Here is a 15,984-nt window from a genome sequence, read left to right as displayed (position 1 = left end):
GCAGGCAGGCTGGGGGGAGCCAAGTCCTCCATGGCGGCCTCCGCCAGGAAGGCGAGCGGGACTGGGGCTCTGCAGCCCAGGGCCCAGAAGGGCCGGGTAAGGCGGGCCGTGCGCATCTCCAGCCTGGTGGCCCAGGAGGTAGGTGACCCCCCAGCCCCTCCCTCTCCCTTCCAGGCCGGGGCACTGATTCAGGATGCAGCCCAGAGGAGCCACTCTGGCTCCAGGCCCGAGAGAGCTGCTGAGAAGCAGGACAGTTTGGGGAGCCAGAGGGTCCGCAGCCCTGCTCATCCCACTCCTGGCTCCAGGTTGCTCTTCCCCAGGCCTGCTGGGCCTGGTAGACAGTATTTTTCTTGCCAGGACTCTCCTCTCCGAGGGCCTCCATGGCCCATACTCTTCTAGCTCAAAATGCTCCGGGGGGGGGGGGGGTGGGGAGGAAGAGCAGGAATAAAATGGGTGCCCAGGGAGGAGGGTGGGAGGTGGAGGAGAGGAGCCTGCCTCCCCCTCCCACCACACCTCCCGCAGTGGGCAGTGGCCAGGCCTGGCCTGGAAGCCATGGGCTCCACTGCTCCTCTTCTCCACGTGCTGGGGGTGGGCCAGTGGTGGTGAGGGAGGCGCGGGCTGCTTCAGTGGTCCAGGCTTTGGGGCTGGAGTCTGAGGAAGGCGGGGTCAGAGGACAATGAATGCGGTGAGGGTAGCTGAACTGAGGCACCTGGCTCACCTGGAACAGCCTGAGCTGCCCCAGGTCCCCTAGGCTGATGACTCTGTAGGTACCTTCTGGGAGCCACCTTTCCATCCCACGTCAGAGAGCCTGGAGCAAGCTGGGGAGGGCGGCAGAGGGGGTGTTGGAGGTGCCTCAAGGGTGCGTCTGAGGATCCCACCGCTGCCACCACCACCTGGCAACACTCTCTGCCTTGGCTCATGTGCTCCTCCCAGCTCGGGGACAGGTATGGGGAGACTCCTTCCCACCCACAGGTGAGGATCCAGGATTTGGCTTAAGTGGGCTTCGGTATCCTGTGGGTCAAAGGAGGTTACACACCTGGCCCAAGGCCATGCAGTACACTGGTGGTTGCAGAGCTGGGCCTGGCTCCCGTGAGATGAGGTCTGCAGGTCCAGGTCTTGTGTCCAGGCTTGCCCCTTGAGTGTGCGTGTGTGCGTTAGGGTGGTGGTGGTCCTGCTCTGGACAGACCTCGGGACCAGGTCTCTTATCAGGTGTGGTTTTGCCTCTCAGGCACTTGGAGGAGACCCATGGGGGGGATGGGGGCAGTTACCTTATACCGTCCCTTGTCTGCAGGGGCCCTGGTCAGTTCCTTTTTTCCCAATCCCCACCTGACCCTGGAAAGGCCACTGCCCCATGCTCTCTGCCTTAAGGAGCAGGCAACTTGGGCTGAAGGCAGGGCAGAGTGGGGACCTGGAAGCCACACGCTCCCTCCCCTGCCTCGGCCCCAGCTGCTCCTTCCACCCATCATGTGCCTTTGGAACCCTGTGGCCAGCCCAGGGTGGACCAACCCCTAACTATTGCCTGTCTGAACTTCCAGTTACTTCTTCTAAGGCGATGTTCTCCAAACAGTCCCTTTGGTGAGGGGGGGCCCAGGGGATTCCCAGCTTGAATGTGAGTAGGACTCTTTGAGGCTCCACCCACCATGGCCCTCCCCAGCCCAGAGGCCTGAGGACAGAGTGGGGTGGGGGTGGAGTGGGGGAGGGACTCTGGCACTCAGTGCTACAGCAGCAGGGCTGGCAACCTTGGCTCTCAGGGTGGGCCAGGACGGGAGAGCTTGGGGGGCTCCTGGGTTGAATCAGATGTCTGTGAGAGGATTCTCAGGGGCAGGGGGAGGCCATAGGGAGACGCACAGAGGCTCCTGGGACAGGGGGAAGCTGGCCTCAGCTCTTCCTAGTTTGGCTTGGGGAGAAATCGTGGCGTGCCTACTGCGACCTGGTCTGGGTGGTCAGCTGCCTCTGCCTGATGTTGTGGGGCAGGATGTGAAGGTGAGCCTCTGCTGGCTGTCTGCGTCACTTCTGGACGTCTGCCCGTGTGCATGTCCCACTGTGTACGTGTAGGCACGTCTCTGCGGGGTGAGGTCTTCTGCGTGCCTTTGTAGGAGTGTGAGAGGGCTGCCCTGGGCCAGGCGAGAGGGGGCTGCAGGAGCAGGCGTGGGGTGTTTTAGTCTCTCTCCCCTGGGGGCCAAGGGGCCTGAGTCTGGATGGCTGGTATCCTTGGGCCAGTGGCATGGACGAAGGCCATGCTGTGTGTGTGGGTGTATGTGTGTGGGGGGCTGTTGGGGAGATGTGGGCAAGATCGGATGGGAGTCACACCCCTAGGCAGGGGTCTGTGTTGCTGGTGGGAGCCATTCTGGGCGTTACTGCATGGTGCCCTGGACTTGGAGCCAGCTATGGGGAACTGGAGTGCCCAGATTGAGGGGTGGTCAGTGGCTGTGGCCACTTGGCCGAGGGGTGGGCATTCTGATCAAAACATTTTGGCCTCCCTCCTTACTCTGCTTGGCCTCTTCTCTGGAGGCTCCAACAGAGATGTCACCTGCTCCCACCCTGGAGGTCCCATGGCCTCTCCTCCCCTCTCCCGACTCCAGTTGGACACCACCCCCTCACCGCCACCTTCCCTGCCTGTCCAGGTCCTGTCCCTGGGGGCGGACGTGCTGCCCGAGTACAAGCTGCAGGCGCCGCGCATCCACCGCTGGACCATCCTGCACTACAGCCCCTTCAAGGCCGTGTGGGACTGGCTCATCCTGCTGCTGGTCATCTACACGGCCGTCTTCACACCCTACTCAGCCGCCTTCCTGCTCAGCGACCAGGACGAGTCTCAGCGCGGGGACTGCAGCTACCCCTGCAGTCCACTCACCGTGGTGGACCTCATCGTGGACATCATGTTTGTCGTGGACATTGTCATCAACTTCCGCACCACCTACGTCAACACCAACGATGAGGTGGTCAGCCACCCCCGCCGCATCGCCGTCCACTACTTCAAGGGCTGGTTCCTCATTGACATGGTGAGGAGACGGAGGAGGGCCCGGTGGCCCCCGACTGCGGCTACGCCTGCCAGCCCCTGGCCGTGGTGGACCTCATCGTAGACATCATGTTCATCGTGGACATCCTCATCAACTTCCGGACCACCTACGTCAACGCCAACGAGGAGGTGGTCAGCCACCCGGGCCGCATCGCCGTCCACTACTTCAAGGGCTGGTTCCTCATTGACATGGTGGCCGCCATACCCTTCGACCTGCTCATCTTTGGCTCTGGCTCGGAGGAGGTGGGCTGGCGGGGATTTAATAATGGGAGTTTCAAGGGAGCCAATGTGCCTCCCTCAGCTCATTACAAATAGCATGCCACAGCTTAAAGATCTCAAAGCAAATGACCAGTGTGGGAGAAGGTGAGGAGGTGGTGGGGTGACGGGGTGGCTAGGAAGAGGGCTGCAGGGGCCTGGAGGCTGCCCCCGCTGGCTCATGCCAGTCCCTGTCTACCCCAGCCCCTCGCCAGATGCAGAGGTCCAGAGGGGGTGCTTTTTTCTCATTTGTCTATCCAAAGAGGCCACTTCTTCTAATTCACAGAAAAGTGCCCTGGACGCCAGTGGGACCTCTGGCCAGGCACCTTAGGGTGGGCGCTGCACCTTTCCAAGCCTCAGTTTCCTCATTCTCACCATGGGGGCCATGAACCCTTTGTCCTGAAGCTAGTGCCAAGATTAGCAGGACACTGTGCTGGGCTCAGTGGGAGGTGCTTCAATTATTAGGAGGAAGTTCTGGGAGGAAGTCTGTGGGGACCTTTCCTCTGATGTCCCCCGAGGGCTGCGGTGCCTCCACTTTCCATTGGCCCCACGTGGACTGTCTCCTCCCACCCCAGCTCATCGGGCTGCTGAAGACGGCGCGGCTGCTGCGCTTGCGAATGTGCTAAAAACCTAAATGGCCCATGGTCTGAATGTCAAGTGCAAAGATCCCTGTTAATGAATCCATTTACTTCGCGCTCATCGCGCACTGGCTGGCCTGCATTTGGTACGCCATCGGCAACATGGAGCAGCCGCATATGGACTCCCGCATCGGCTGGCTGTACAACCTGGGTGACCAGATTGGCAAGCCCTACAACAGCAGCGGCCTGGGCGGCCCCTCCATCAAGGACAAGTACGTCACGGCCCTCTACTTCACCTTCAGCAGCCTCACCAGCGTGGGATTTGGCAACGTCTCCCCCAACACCAACTCAGAGAAGATCTTCTCCATCTGCGTCATGCTCATCGGCTGTGAGTGTGCGCTGGGTGTGGGAAGAGCCCCAGGTGGAGGAAAGGGTAGATGCTGGGGGGGCCAACTAGGGCCCTGGGACTTGGAGACTCCAGGGCCACTATCATGGTATGTTTGGGGGCTGGGACACTGGGGTAAGGGCACAGGCAGAGCCCAAGGGCATGCAGGCCTGGGCTTCTGTGTTTGTGACTCTTGCGTGTACGCTCACATGCATGTGTCCTTGACTGGTGCAGGGGCGGGCAGGTTCCTTGGATGCTGACAGCCCCACTCACCCCCGCCCCCAGCCCTCATGTACGCCAGCATCTTTGGCAACGTGTCGGCCATCATCCAGCGGCTGTACTCGGGTACAGCCCGCTACCACACGCAGATGCTCCGGGTGCGTGAGTTCATCCGCTTCCACCAGATCCCCAACCCGCTGCGCCAGCGCCTCGAGGAGTACTTCCAGCACGCCTGGTCCTACACCAACGGCATCGACATGAACGCGGTGAGGCCCCTGGCTTGTAGAAGGCTGGTTGGTGGGCTAAAGGGAGCGGAGTGGCGGTGGGAACGCCTCTAGGTGCGGTGATCACACCTCACATCCTATGGTTCAGGTGGTCACGGTTAGTGCTGAGAAAGCCCCTGAGAAGTGGTCACCCTCCTTTTGCCCTTGGAGCTCATTTACTGGGAGAGCTCTCACTTTGGGGCAGGCGGCGACCAGCTCTTGCATGAAGGCCATTATGGTTAATCCTTGCAACAGCCCTGCCCGGAACTGCTCTCCCACTGAACATATGAGCAAATGGGGGCCTCGGGCAATGAGGTGGGTCCCCAAGGGTGCCTAGCGAGAAGGAGTGGAGCTGGAATTGGCACCCACAACCTTCCCCCAAACTGGACCCTGATGCTCCTCCCTGGATCTCTGGGTGGGGGTGGGGTGGGGTCCCAGGGTGCCGCGCTGAGCTGGCCCTGCCCCCAGGTGCTGAAGGGCTTCCCTGAACCGCTCCCTGCTGCAGCACTGCAAGCCCTTCCGCGGGGCCACTAAGGGCTGCCTGCGGGCCCTGGCCATGAAGTTCAAGACGACACATGCGCCACCAGGGGACACGCTGGTGCACGCGGGGGACCTGCTCACTGCCCTCTATTTCATCTCCCGGGGCTCCATCGAGATCTTGCGGGGTGACATCGTCGTGGCCATCCTGGGTACGGTGGGGACTGGGCGCTGGACCAGAGTGTCTGCCAAGGCCTGGAGAGGTCTGAGCCCTTTGAGGACACAGATGTGGGGTCTGTGGACCAGGGACTGCTAACAGGGACCTTGGGCTCCTTTAATTCACCCAAGCTCAAGCCCCAGGGGCCGCAGAGAGGAGCCCCACAGCGGGTAGGGTTGCTGAACTCTGAGGGTTCCCAGACTTTGTTTCCCTTCAGGAGCTCCCCACAGGCAGCGACACCTGGCTTCCTTAGAGTAGCAGCAAAGCCTGCTCCAAGGTGGGCAGTGGAGGGAGGTTATGCATTTGATTTTACTAAGGAAACGTACTAAGTCTCATGTTATACAACCAGGCCCAGCACAGTCTGCAAAGCAGAGGGAGTCCTGCCCTTCTTCCCCTCTCGCCCCTTCCTGGGCACCTGCCCACCCGGGCGGTGTGCCTGGGCAGGGGACCTCCTGTCTTCTTCCTGTTCTTTCCTTGTCACGGAGGGTCACTTTAGATTTTTAGTTCACAAACACCCCCAAACAGAACCGAAACCAGTTTCTCTATACAACACTGAGCCTTACTAGGTATTAGCTGTGCTAAGCTATACTGGCTTGTCTTCTTTCAGTAAACAAAATGTGGGCCTCGAGTCCCTACTGCGTTCTGATCTGTAGTCTGAATAACGCGTATGAGGGTGCGGTGACTGGCCAGGGGAGGTTTGGAACATGGGTTTCGGGGGGAGAAGTGGAGTAAGAATCTAAGGCAGCCTGGGCTGTGGGCACAGTGGGGCATCCGGCTGGTCCTGCTGGCTGGTTCCTGGTGTTGCGAGGCAGGGAGAGCCGAGACAGGGAGAGCTGGACTCCTGCCTTCACCGCCCAGGCATTGCTGGGAGCTGAGGGAGGAGGGTGCTGGCTGGTAGGTCTCTGGCTCTGTGGGCGGGGGCTGGGTGTGGACGATGGGTGAGCATTCGGGAAGACAGGCTGAGTCCCCCTCTCCATGGCTTCCAGGGAAGAACGACATTTTCGGAGAGCCCCTGAACCTCTACGCGAGGCCTGGCAAGTCCAATGGGGACGTGCGGGCCCTCACCTACTGCGACCTGCACAAGATCCACCGGGATGACCTGCTGGAGGTGCTGGACATGTACCCCGAGTTCTCCGACCACTTCTGGTCCAGCTTGGAGATCACATTCAACCTGCGAGACGTGAGTGGGCTGCCCCTGTGGGCTGTGCCCGGGGACCTGCCCTTAAGCTGCCTGCCCTCCTGGGCCTGCTTCCCTGCCTGTCAAAGGGCACAGAGTCTGACCAGGAGGTGAAAACCCCGCCTCCGCCCTTGTTCTGAGGCAGCGGTCAGGGCAGTGCCCCCCCCATCTCTGTTAATGAGGGGTTTGAGCCTGACCCCGGGCAGGGTGGGCGGCATGGAAGGGCCCTGACACCTGCCTTGGTTCCAGACCAACATGATCCCCGGCTCTCCCGGCAGCGCGGAGCTAGAGGGTGGTTTCAATCGGCAACGCAAGCGCAAGCTGTCTTTCCGCAGACGCACCGACAAGGGTGAGGCGGGGGCGGGGCAGGCGGGTCCTGTTGAGGAGGGGACAGGGTGGAGGGAGGGGGGGCTTGGGCAGGGTCCAGGCAGGCGGATGGAGGGCAGAGGACGGGGTCCAGGTGACAAGGAGGAGGGCGGAGCTCGGGGTCCAGTAGTATCGCCCTGTCCTGGCTCCACAGACATTCCTGCCTCTACCTTCAGTGCTCCCTACTCCTCACCTTAACTGTCCAAACTTAGCCTGTCTTTTCAGGCCACTTGAACTGTCACCTCCTCCAGGAAGCCCTCTGCCCTCACAGCAGGGGCGCGCCTGAGCTTCTTTGGTCCTCCCAGGGCTGGTGTCTGGGTGGATGCTGCCTTGAACTGATGAGGGGAGAAGAGACAGGACAAAGGAGAGCAAGGGGGCAGGGCCTGGGCTGAGGGCTCGGGGACCCAGAGGGGCCCGCCCAGTGTTGCTGCTGCCCATCTTAGGCAGCCAGTGGCTGGAGAGGACCTGGGCCTGTTGCCCAGGGAAGACACCCCAGGGTGGCCTGCCACAGCCCTCTTCCGGGCCTGCTCTGGTTCCCCCTTTCCCCCCTTTCCTGCCTCTCCACTCTGATTTCCTCCATGCCTCCTGCCCTCTCTGAGGCCCGTTCTCTGTTTCTGACAGACCCGGAGCAGCCAGGGGAGGTGTCGACCTTGGGGCCAGGCCGGGTGGGGGCAGCGCCTAGTGGCCGGGGCCGGCCAGGGGGGCCATGGGGGGAGAGCCCGTCCAGTGGCCCCTCCAGCCCTGAGAGCAGTGACGACGAAGGCCCAGGCCGCAGCTCCAGCCCCCTCCGCCTGGTGCCCTTCTCCAGCCCCAGACCCCCTGGAGAGCTGCCGGGTGGGGAGCCCCTGACTGAGGACTGTGAGAAGAGCAGTGACACTTGTAACCCACTGTCAGGTAGGGCGAGGGCTGAGAGGGGAAGGGGGGGCGTGGCGTCTATCCTGGCCTCCCTCACACAGCTTTTTGGCTCCAGGGGCCTTCTCAGGAGTGTCCAACATCTTCAGCTTCTGGGGGGACAGTCGGGGCCGCCAGTACCAGGAGCTGCCTCGATGCCCCGCCCCCGCCCCCGCCCCAAGCCTCCTCAACATCCCTCTTTCCAGCCCCGGCCGGCGGTCCCGGGGCGATGTGGAGAGCAGGCTGGATGCCCTCCAGAGGCAGCTCAACAGGTGAGGGCAGCCCCTGGGGTCCAGCTGAGCGCCAGCTGTGTTGGAGGTCTGTGTTGGAGGTCTGTGAGTTGTGTGGTGCGGGATATTGCAGTGTGATCTCTGGGTTCCTGGCTGTATTGTATGGAGATTGGAGAGTGTGCTCTGTCCAGGCCTGCCTGAGTGTCCCATTCAGAGCTGAGCCCATTCAGAGCTGAGCCGGGGGCTGACATACCTGGGGTTGACCAGCTGGCCCATCAAGAGTGTCTCAAAGTCACAGTTACTGATGTCTCCGCTTCCCCGAGACCCAGAGCATCCTCCTTCTTGCCCTAGGCTGGAGACCCGGCTCAGTGCAGACATGGCCACCATCCTGCAGCTGCTACAGAGGCAGATGACGCTGGTCCCGCCCACCTACAGTGCTGTGACCACCCCGGGCCCCGGCCCCACCTCTACCTGCCCCCTGCTGCCTGTCAGCCCCATCCCCACCCTTACCCAGTACTCCCTTTCTCAGGTGAGTTCCAAACCCCCTTCCGCCATGGCACCACAGCCCTGCCTTTTCTGAGCCAGTGCCACCCTAACCTGCTTTGCTGCCCTTTCTGCTTAGCTGTGGGCCCCAGCCTCTACCAGACTGTGCTCCTAAAGGAGGGCAGCCCCAGGAGCTGTGGGCACAGGGCAAAGCAGCAGAGCCCCCAAACCAAGGTCCCCAGGCAGCTGGGCAGAGGCACGAGCAGGCTGAGTGGTGTGGGCTCCCTTATGCCACTGGAGGGCCCGATCTGCTCATGATGCCTGTGTTGTGACCACGAGTGGTCTTCAGGGGATACTAATGGACCCCATGGCCTGGTAGTCAGTGCTGAGTGCCAGTGAGCCCTTGGGACAGGGTCTCTGGTGTGAAGGGCACCCCCAGACCTGACTGTTGCAGCTAGTGGCTGTCACACTGGCTGCCTTGCAGGGTTGTCCTGAGGGCTTTGGCTAGTTCTTAGGGTAGCTTTCTGGCCCTATTTTCCTCCTCCTGCTGGAGATAGGCCTCTGTTGCCCTTTGTCTTCTCCTGAATGGCTTCCTAACCGGATCTGCCCCTTCCTCTGGCATTTGACGCCCCTCTCCACCTCCCCGCCCCCCACTCCATTCTGCTGCCGCCAGCTCCTGTTTTCAGACACAGGGCCCACGCCAGCAAATGTGCCAGTCTCCCTTCACAGCCTCCCCCGCAGACCTCACACAGACTCGTCAGCACCCGAAAACCCCTCTGCTGGCCCTGTATGCTCCCTGGCCTTCTGCATTTGGTCCCTGAGTTCTTTCTAGATTGGAGGAAGGAACCTTGTTTCTCTTTCTGTCCCAGCTTCTGTCCCAACTCAGGGCCCTTTGTCCTGGGTTGGTTTGGATTCAGCTGCCCCGTTCCTGGGAAGTAGCTGTGGCCTTGAGTTCTCCCCTATCAGGGAAGCTCCCACAGCTCCCAGCTGCCCGGTTTGGCTCTTGCCCACTGACAGTACATTTATCTACCTCCATCCTCAGAGCCTCCCTTGTGGTCCTCGTCCTGTGCTGCTCTGTCTGCTTTGGCCCTTCAACGTGTCCTCTCCAACCCCTTTCTATCTTCCTGTCTTCTGCCACCGTATTCTCCTGACCCTCTCCAAACTCTGACCTCCTCTCTACCCACTTGACTGCATCTCCATCCCCTCCCCCTCTGAGGGCTCCTTGCCTCTTACACTCTCTGTTCTTTGCAGGTTTCCCAGTTCATGGTGTGTGAGGAGCTCCCCCCGGGGGCCCCAGAGCTCCCTCAAGATGGCCCTACTCGACGCCTCTCCCTGCCGGGCCAGCTGGGCACCCTCACCTCCCAGCCCTTGCACAGACACGGCTCAGACCCAGGCAGTTAGTGGGGCGGCCCAGTGTGGACACGTGGCTCACCTCGGGTTCAGCACACGGCCTGGGCCCCTCCCCTCGGAGGCCCTACCCAGGAGGCCCTGGCCACGAAGGGGAGAGGAACTCAAAGGGGAGAGGAACTCAAGGCACAGCCCCTCCCCAGCTCTTGGGACCATCTCCTCCTGCAGTGGGAGGGGCAGGGGCAGGGCTGGGCAGTGGACGGGGGTCTGTGGTCCCCCCACTGCTCTGGGGGCAGTAGCTGGTCTAACTGCCTGGTGACACCCCGCCCTAGGCCTTAGGCACTCAAGGACTTTTCTGCTATTTACTGCTCTTATTGTTAAGGATAATAATTAAGGATCATATGAATAATTAATGAAGATGCTGATGACTATGAATAATAAATAATTATCCTGAATTGACTCCAGTGGTGCTGGGAGGGCGTGGCATCAACATACAGTAGCCTGTGTTCACGTTCACATGTATCATGCAGGGCCTGTGGGGGCTGCCTCGCTGAGTGTGGGGTATATGTGGTGGCGGGTATCCCTGGGGCTGACACAGGTCACTGCCAGGGTTTCCTGCCTCTGTGGGGCCCTGGGTTCAGGGAAGCAAAGAACCACCTGAGCTGTTTGAATGTAGAGGCAGCCCTGATGGGATGCAGTCCTGATGGGATGCAGTCCTGATGGGATGTAGTCCTGATGGGATGTAGTCCTGATGGGATGGAGTCCTGATGGGATGCAGTCCTGATGGGATGTAGTCAGGATGGGATGTAGTCCTGATGGGATGTAGTCCTGATGGGATGGAGTCCTGATGGGATGCAGTCCTGATGGGATGTAGTCAGGATGGGATGTAGTCCTGATGGGATGTAGTCCTGATGGGATGGAGTCCTGATGGGATGCAGTCCTGATGGGATGTAGTCAGGATGGGATGTAGTCCTGATGGGATGTAGTCCTGATGGGATGGAGTCCTGATGGGATGCAGTCCTGATGGGATGTAGTCAGGATGGGATGTAGTCCTGATGGGATGTAGTCCTGATGGGATGGAGTCCTGATGGGATGCAGTCCTGATGGGATGTAGTCAGGATGGGATGTAGTCCTGATGGGATGTAGTCCTGATGGGATGGAGTCCTGATGGGATGCAGTCCTGATGGGATGTAGTCAGGATGGGATGTAGTCCTGATGGGATGTAGTCCTGATGGGATGGAGTCCTGATGGGATGCAGTCCTGATGGGATGTAGTCAGGATGGGATGTAGTCCTGATGGGATGTAGTCCTGATGGGATGGAGTCCTGATGGGATGCAGTCCTGATGGGATGTAGTCAGGATGGGATGTAGTCCTGATGGGATGTAGTCCTGATGGGATGGAGTCCTGATGGGATGCAGTCCTGATGGGATGTAGTCAGGATGGGATGTAGTCCTGATGGGATGTAGTCCTGATGGGATGGAGTCCTGATGGGATGCAGTCCTGATGGGATGTAGTCAGGATGGGATGTAGTCCTGATGGGATGTAGTCCTGATGGGATGGAGTCCTGATGGGATGCAGTCCTGATGGGATGTAGTCAGGATGGGATGTAGTCCTGATGGGATGTAGTCCTGATGGGATGTAGTCCTGATGGGATGCAGTCCTGGTGGGAGGCAGTCCTGATGGGATGCAGTCCTGATGGTATGTAGTCCTGATGGGATGCAGGCCGGGGTCCAGCCCCTCCAGGTCATGTTGCTTTGCTGCCTGGTACTGGTTCCCAAAGCCCTTCCCACACTGACCACTAATGCAGCCATGCTCTTATCTCCTACACAGTTCATAAACCCAGTCATGCTGACTGTAACCTGCAGCTGGATTTGGCCTAAATCTTGGCCCATGACCCCCAGTGGTCTCAGCCTTCCTAATGCTGCGACCCTTTAATACAGTTCCTCATGTTGTGGTGACCCCAAACCATAAAATTATTTTCGTTGCTACTTCATAACTGTAATTTTGCTACTGTTATGAATCATAATGTAAATATCTGATATGCAGGATGTATTTTCATTGTTCGCGACCCACAGGTTGAGAACCATTGCTTAAACGCTCAACTTGGCCTTATGTTGACCTTAACCCAGATTCTTATGGACCTTATATATGCCAACCCCGCTCTGGGCACACTGGATTCCTAGCCCTGACTAGAGCTTCCCTGGTGTCTGGCTGCAGGTGGGCTCACCTTGATCACCTGACCACCTGTGATCCTTGATCACAGATGAGCTGCCGAAATAGGGTGGCTCATTCCCATTATTGGGGTAACAAGTCAGAACACCTTCTGGGCTAGTGAAGGGTGGTGTCCTCACGTGTGCACAAGTGTGGGTGGGCAGGTGCGTGTGGGCTGCTGGCCCCGAAAGGACACTCAGTCTCCCTGAGGAGCAAGTGCATTAGTCAGCTCTGCTGGTGGGCGAAGCTGCTGCCAAAGGACTCCAGAGCCCACCTAGTCCCACAACCCTTGACCCTGTGAGGTGACTTTGTTAACCTTGATTAAAAGACAAACTCGGCCATGTCACTGCCAGGGATGGGGGGTGCTGGGAGGAGAGACCAGGTCTTTGAGCAGCCTGGAGGGGTCTTTGCTGTGTCCAGGGCAGACAGGAGAGAGGGGAAGAATTTCTCTTGTCCAGACAGTTGTGCACCAGGGCATAGAGACAGGAGAAGGATGTGACCCTGGGGTCAGGGTAGAGAGGGGCGGCAGAGAGAGGTGGGCCAGGCAGAAAGGGTGATAGTAGCCTGTGAGCCTGGGAGAAGGGATGCCTAAGAGGCAACTGATGCCTGGGCCTCAGGAAGGGAGAAAGGAGGAGGTGGGCCCCACTAACTGCCTGGGGCCCACCATGCAGCCACTGTGCATCCTAGGACAGGTCTGGTCAGACAAATGGGCTGTTCCCTCTGCTGGCCTTCAGGCAATGAGATGTGGGCTGTCAGCTCCGTGAGACGGAGGTGCAATGCCTGCCACCGGAACATGCTCAGTTGAATGAACGAATGAATGGATGAATGCAAGCAGCGCCCTCCTCCCTGGGACAGAAGCCTTTGGGCGGAACAGGCAGGACTGTGGGAGGCCTCACATGGCTGGTGGGAGCAGAGAGAGGCACCTTCTCAGGGCTCTGGTCCCTTACCATGGTGACCATATCTCTGTGCCTGTCCTTAGGCCTGCACCAGACCTGCTCCCTGGCCTCCCCTGTGACCTGGGCTCGCAGAGCCACAGAACTTTGGTGATGGGGTGGGGCCAGGGTGGTGGTGTTGTCCTCTTCTCTCCTCTCCTCTCTTGCAGGGTCGGGCACCAAATTACTGGGGAGGCTGTTGTCCAGAACTGAAGGTTCTCCCAAACCACGAGGGCCAGTGAGGCGGGGTGGGAAGTGGAAGAGCTGTGTTGGGTAAGGAAAACTCTTTCTATGTGGTTGCCAGCACCCAGGAAGGGCTTAGAGCTGGAACACAGTCAAGGGTTGAGGCTGGAACCAAAGGGACAGGACCAGGCTGCCTCCCCGACCTCCACCTGTGCACTAAGGGCCCGGGAGCTGAATGAGGCCTTGGTGGTGTGTTCCGGCCTCATGACTCAGCCACTGCCCGCATCCAGGTGCAAGCTCTGCACCTGTCCTTACCTGGACTTCTGCCCCTACTCAGCCCAGGCAGCCCAGCTCTCACATTTCATTGACAAATAGGAGGAACTGATAGTCAACACATCTTTTGTGGCCAGTACTATTCCTATTGTCTGAAACCAAAGGCTGAGGCTGCACCCAAGGACACGCAGTAAGTTGCCTGAGCCCACAGCTTCTGAGAACAGAGCTGCAGTGAACCAGGCGGTCGGAACCACCACCTGCTGGCTTAACCCTTGCTCACACGGCTTCCCTTGCTCAAGGGACAGTGACTAGGAGATAATTGCAAGGTTTTGGGGTTTCTAGAACCTTCTCTCCCCTGCAGACTTTTGTACTTCTGCTCCTTTGCCTGGAGCACCCTTTGCTTGGTGAATTCTTGCTGGTCCTCAAGGGACTCTTCTAAGAAAGGCTCAGAGCTCCCCTCCGTTGGGCTGGGAGCTTCACTGTGCAACCTCCCCACCCTCTGCTCTCCTCACCCCACTCTCAGTACACAGGACTGCTGGATATGGGGGATTCATTGCCTCTGTGCTACACTCTGTCCCTTCCAGAGCCAAGCACAGTGGCTCCCCAAAGAGTAGGCACTCAGCAACTTACTAAATGCATTTGGAGTTTGATTACTACTAACATCCTTAACATTAAAAGGTACTTGACAATAAACCACATCAAAATGACAACTAAAATACAGAACAAGCATCATTCAAAACCGCCTGAAAGCTGGCTGAATGGAGGTCCTGCAACTAGAGAAGTAAAGAAGAAAGCACACTGAGACCGGTAGGAGGGGTGGAGGCATGGAATAGGCTGATCTGACAGCCACATGCGCCAGTTTTTTTAATTGGGAAGGAAATTGTCTCTGTGGAGGCTGCCTATGAGAATCAAGGGGTTCCAGCCCGACACCAGTCCCCCAGCCCATGGTATCAGAGCTGGGAAGACAAGTTACTGCAACTTTGGGCTGTAAAAACCAGCTGGGATGTGGCCGAGCGACACAGAGCCTGCTGGAGACCTAGGTGTTCCATTTAAAGGGCAGGTGCACAAACTTACTCGAACTTATAGCACTGGGTGGCTTTTGGGGGACCCAGACACATATGGGAAGGAACTGGATTGTCTGGCATAGGGGCAGAAACTCCAGGGTGGCTTTCTCTCAAACAGGAGTGCTTGCAGTAGTCATCCTTCCTGTACTGGAACCTCCCCCATCACAGGGCTGACTGGCAGCCATATCTGAGTCTCCATCAGCTTGGAGCACACTGTTTGCTCTGCCCTAGGGATTCCTTGAGACCCACCCTATTCAATTTGCTGTAGCACCCAAGCTATTTGCAACAGCTTTTCCATATGAATGGCTGGTCCTTGTTCAGGATTCAGACTTTGCTAAAATCGCTCAAACAAGCAGTAGCTGGTGACAGCATGCCCCAAACCTATTAATAAAAGGCCTAAGACCTGGTATTAGGACTGGCCTGACTTGCTTCACAGCTGGGCCTCTCCTGGGCACTTCCAAGCCCAATATAAGTATCAAATAGTGGCCCTCTGCAGATCCCTCTGTAGCTCCTGACAGGTGGCCCCAGGCAGTGGCTGATTTTGCACATCCCTGGAGGCCCGAGAGCCAGTGTATCTTTGGACAGCTTCAGACCATAGCAGATTACAACTCTACACATCCATAAGCAACACTCAAAAGGAAAACTCAGTGAGCACTAAAGCCCCACTGAAGCAAGTCCTTCTTCATAAGGGTGTTCCCTGCATAGTAGCTCTTCCACTATAGTTGCAGCTGGTCCTCACAGCCAATTGGCCTGGAGATCAATTCCTCCTAGTGATGCCATCTGCAATCAAGGCTCAACTACAAGACTGTGCACACAGCCTACACAGGGGTGCACCTAGAGTGCCCAGCTCAGATGACTGGGGAGGTTGAGCCACTGGGCCCTATAGGACATCTATTACACAAGACCACGCTGCCAATTCCAGGAGACATAGCAGCTCTACCTAATACATAAAAGCAAATACAGGGAAGCAGCTAAAATGGGCAGACTCAGTGAGCACTAAAGCCCCACTGAAGCAAGTCCTTCTTCATAAGGGTGTTCCCTGCATAGTAGCTCTTCCACTATAGTTGCAGCTGGTCCTCACAGCCAATTGGCCTGGAGATCAATTCCTCCTAGTGATGCCATCTGCAATCAAGGCTCAACTACAAGACTGTGCACACAGCCTACACAGGGGTGCACCTAGAGTGCCCAGCTCAGATGACTGGGGAGGTTGAGCCACTGGGCCCTATAGGACATCTATTACACAAGACCACGCTGCCAATTCCAGGAGACATAGCAGCTCTACCTAATACATAAAAGCAAATACAGGGAAGCAGCTAAAATGGGGGAGACAAAAAAACATGTCACAAATGAAAGAAATAGAAGGCAACAAACTACTAGATACAAAATTCAAAACCATAAGTTGCAGCTGGTCCTCACA

At 58.3% G+C, this 15,984-nt stretch overlaps 1 protein-coding gene across 1 annotated transcript; it reads left to right on the top strand.

Annotated features, from left to right (window-relative positions):
- Positions 1 to 6: 6 nt before the first annotated feature.
- On the top strand, positions 7 to 10,359 carry KCNH2 (potassium voltage-gated channel subfamily H member 2). The gene is given in 13 exon segments (XM_015566224.1): positions 7 to 138; positions 2,625 to 2,796; positions 3,003 to 3,259; positions 3,847 to 4,237; positions 4,520 to 4,719; positions 5,185 to 5,201; positions 5,203 to 5,405; positions 6,397 to 6,590; positions 6,837 to 6,936; positions 7,575 to 7,847; positions 7,924 to 8,116; positions 8,426 to 8,603; positions 9,809 to 10,359. Coding segments are annotated over 13 exon segments (2,436 nt in total). The 5' UTR covers positions 7 to 30; the 3' UTR covers positions 9,959 to 10,359.
- The last annotated feature ends 5,625 nt before the right edge of the window (positions 10,360 to 15,984 follow it).

This window comes from Myotis davidii, unplaced genomic scaffold (assembly GCF_000327345.1).
Source record: "Myotis davidii unplaced genomic scaffold, ASM32734v1 scaffold762, whole genome shotgun sequence".
Taxonomy (NCBI): Eukaryota; Metazoa; Chordata; class Mammalia; order Chiroptera; family Vespertilionidae; genus Myotis; species Myotis davidii.
The sequence above is the reverse complement of the archived record's forward strand: the minus strand, read 5'-3'. Positions and strand labels throughout refer to the sequence as shown.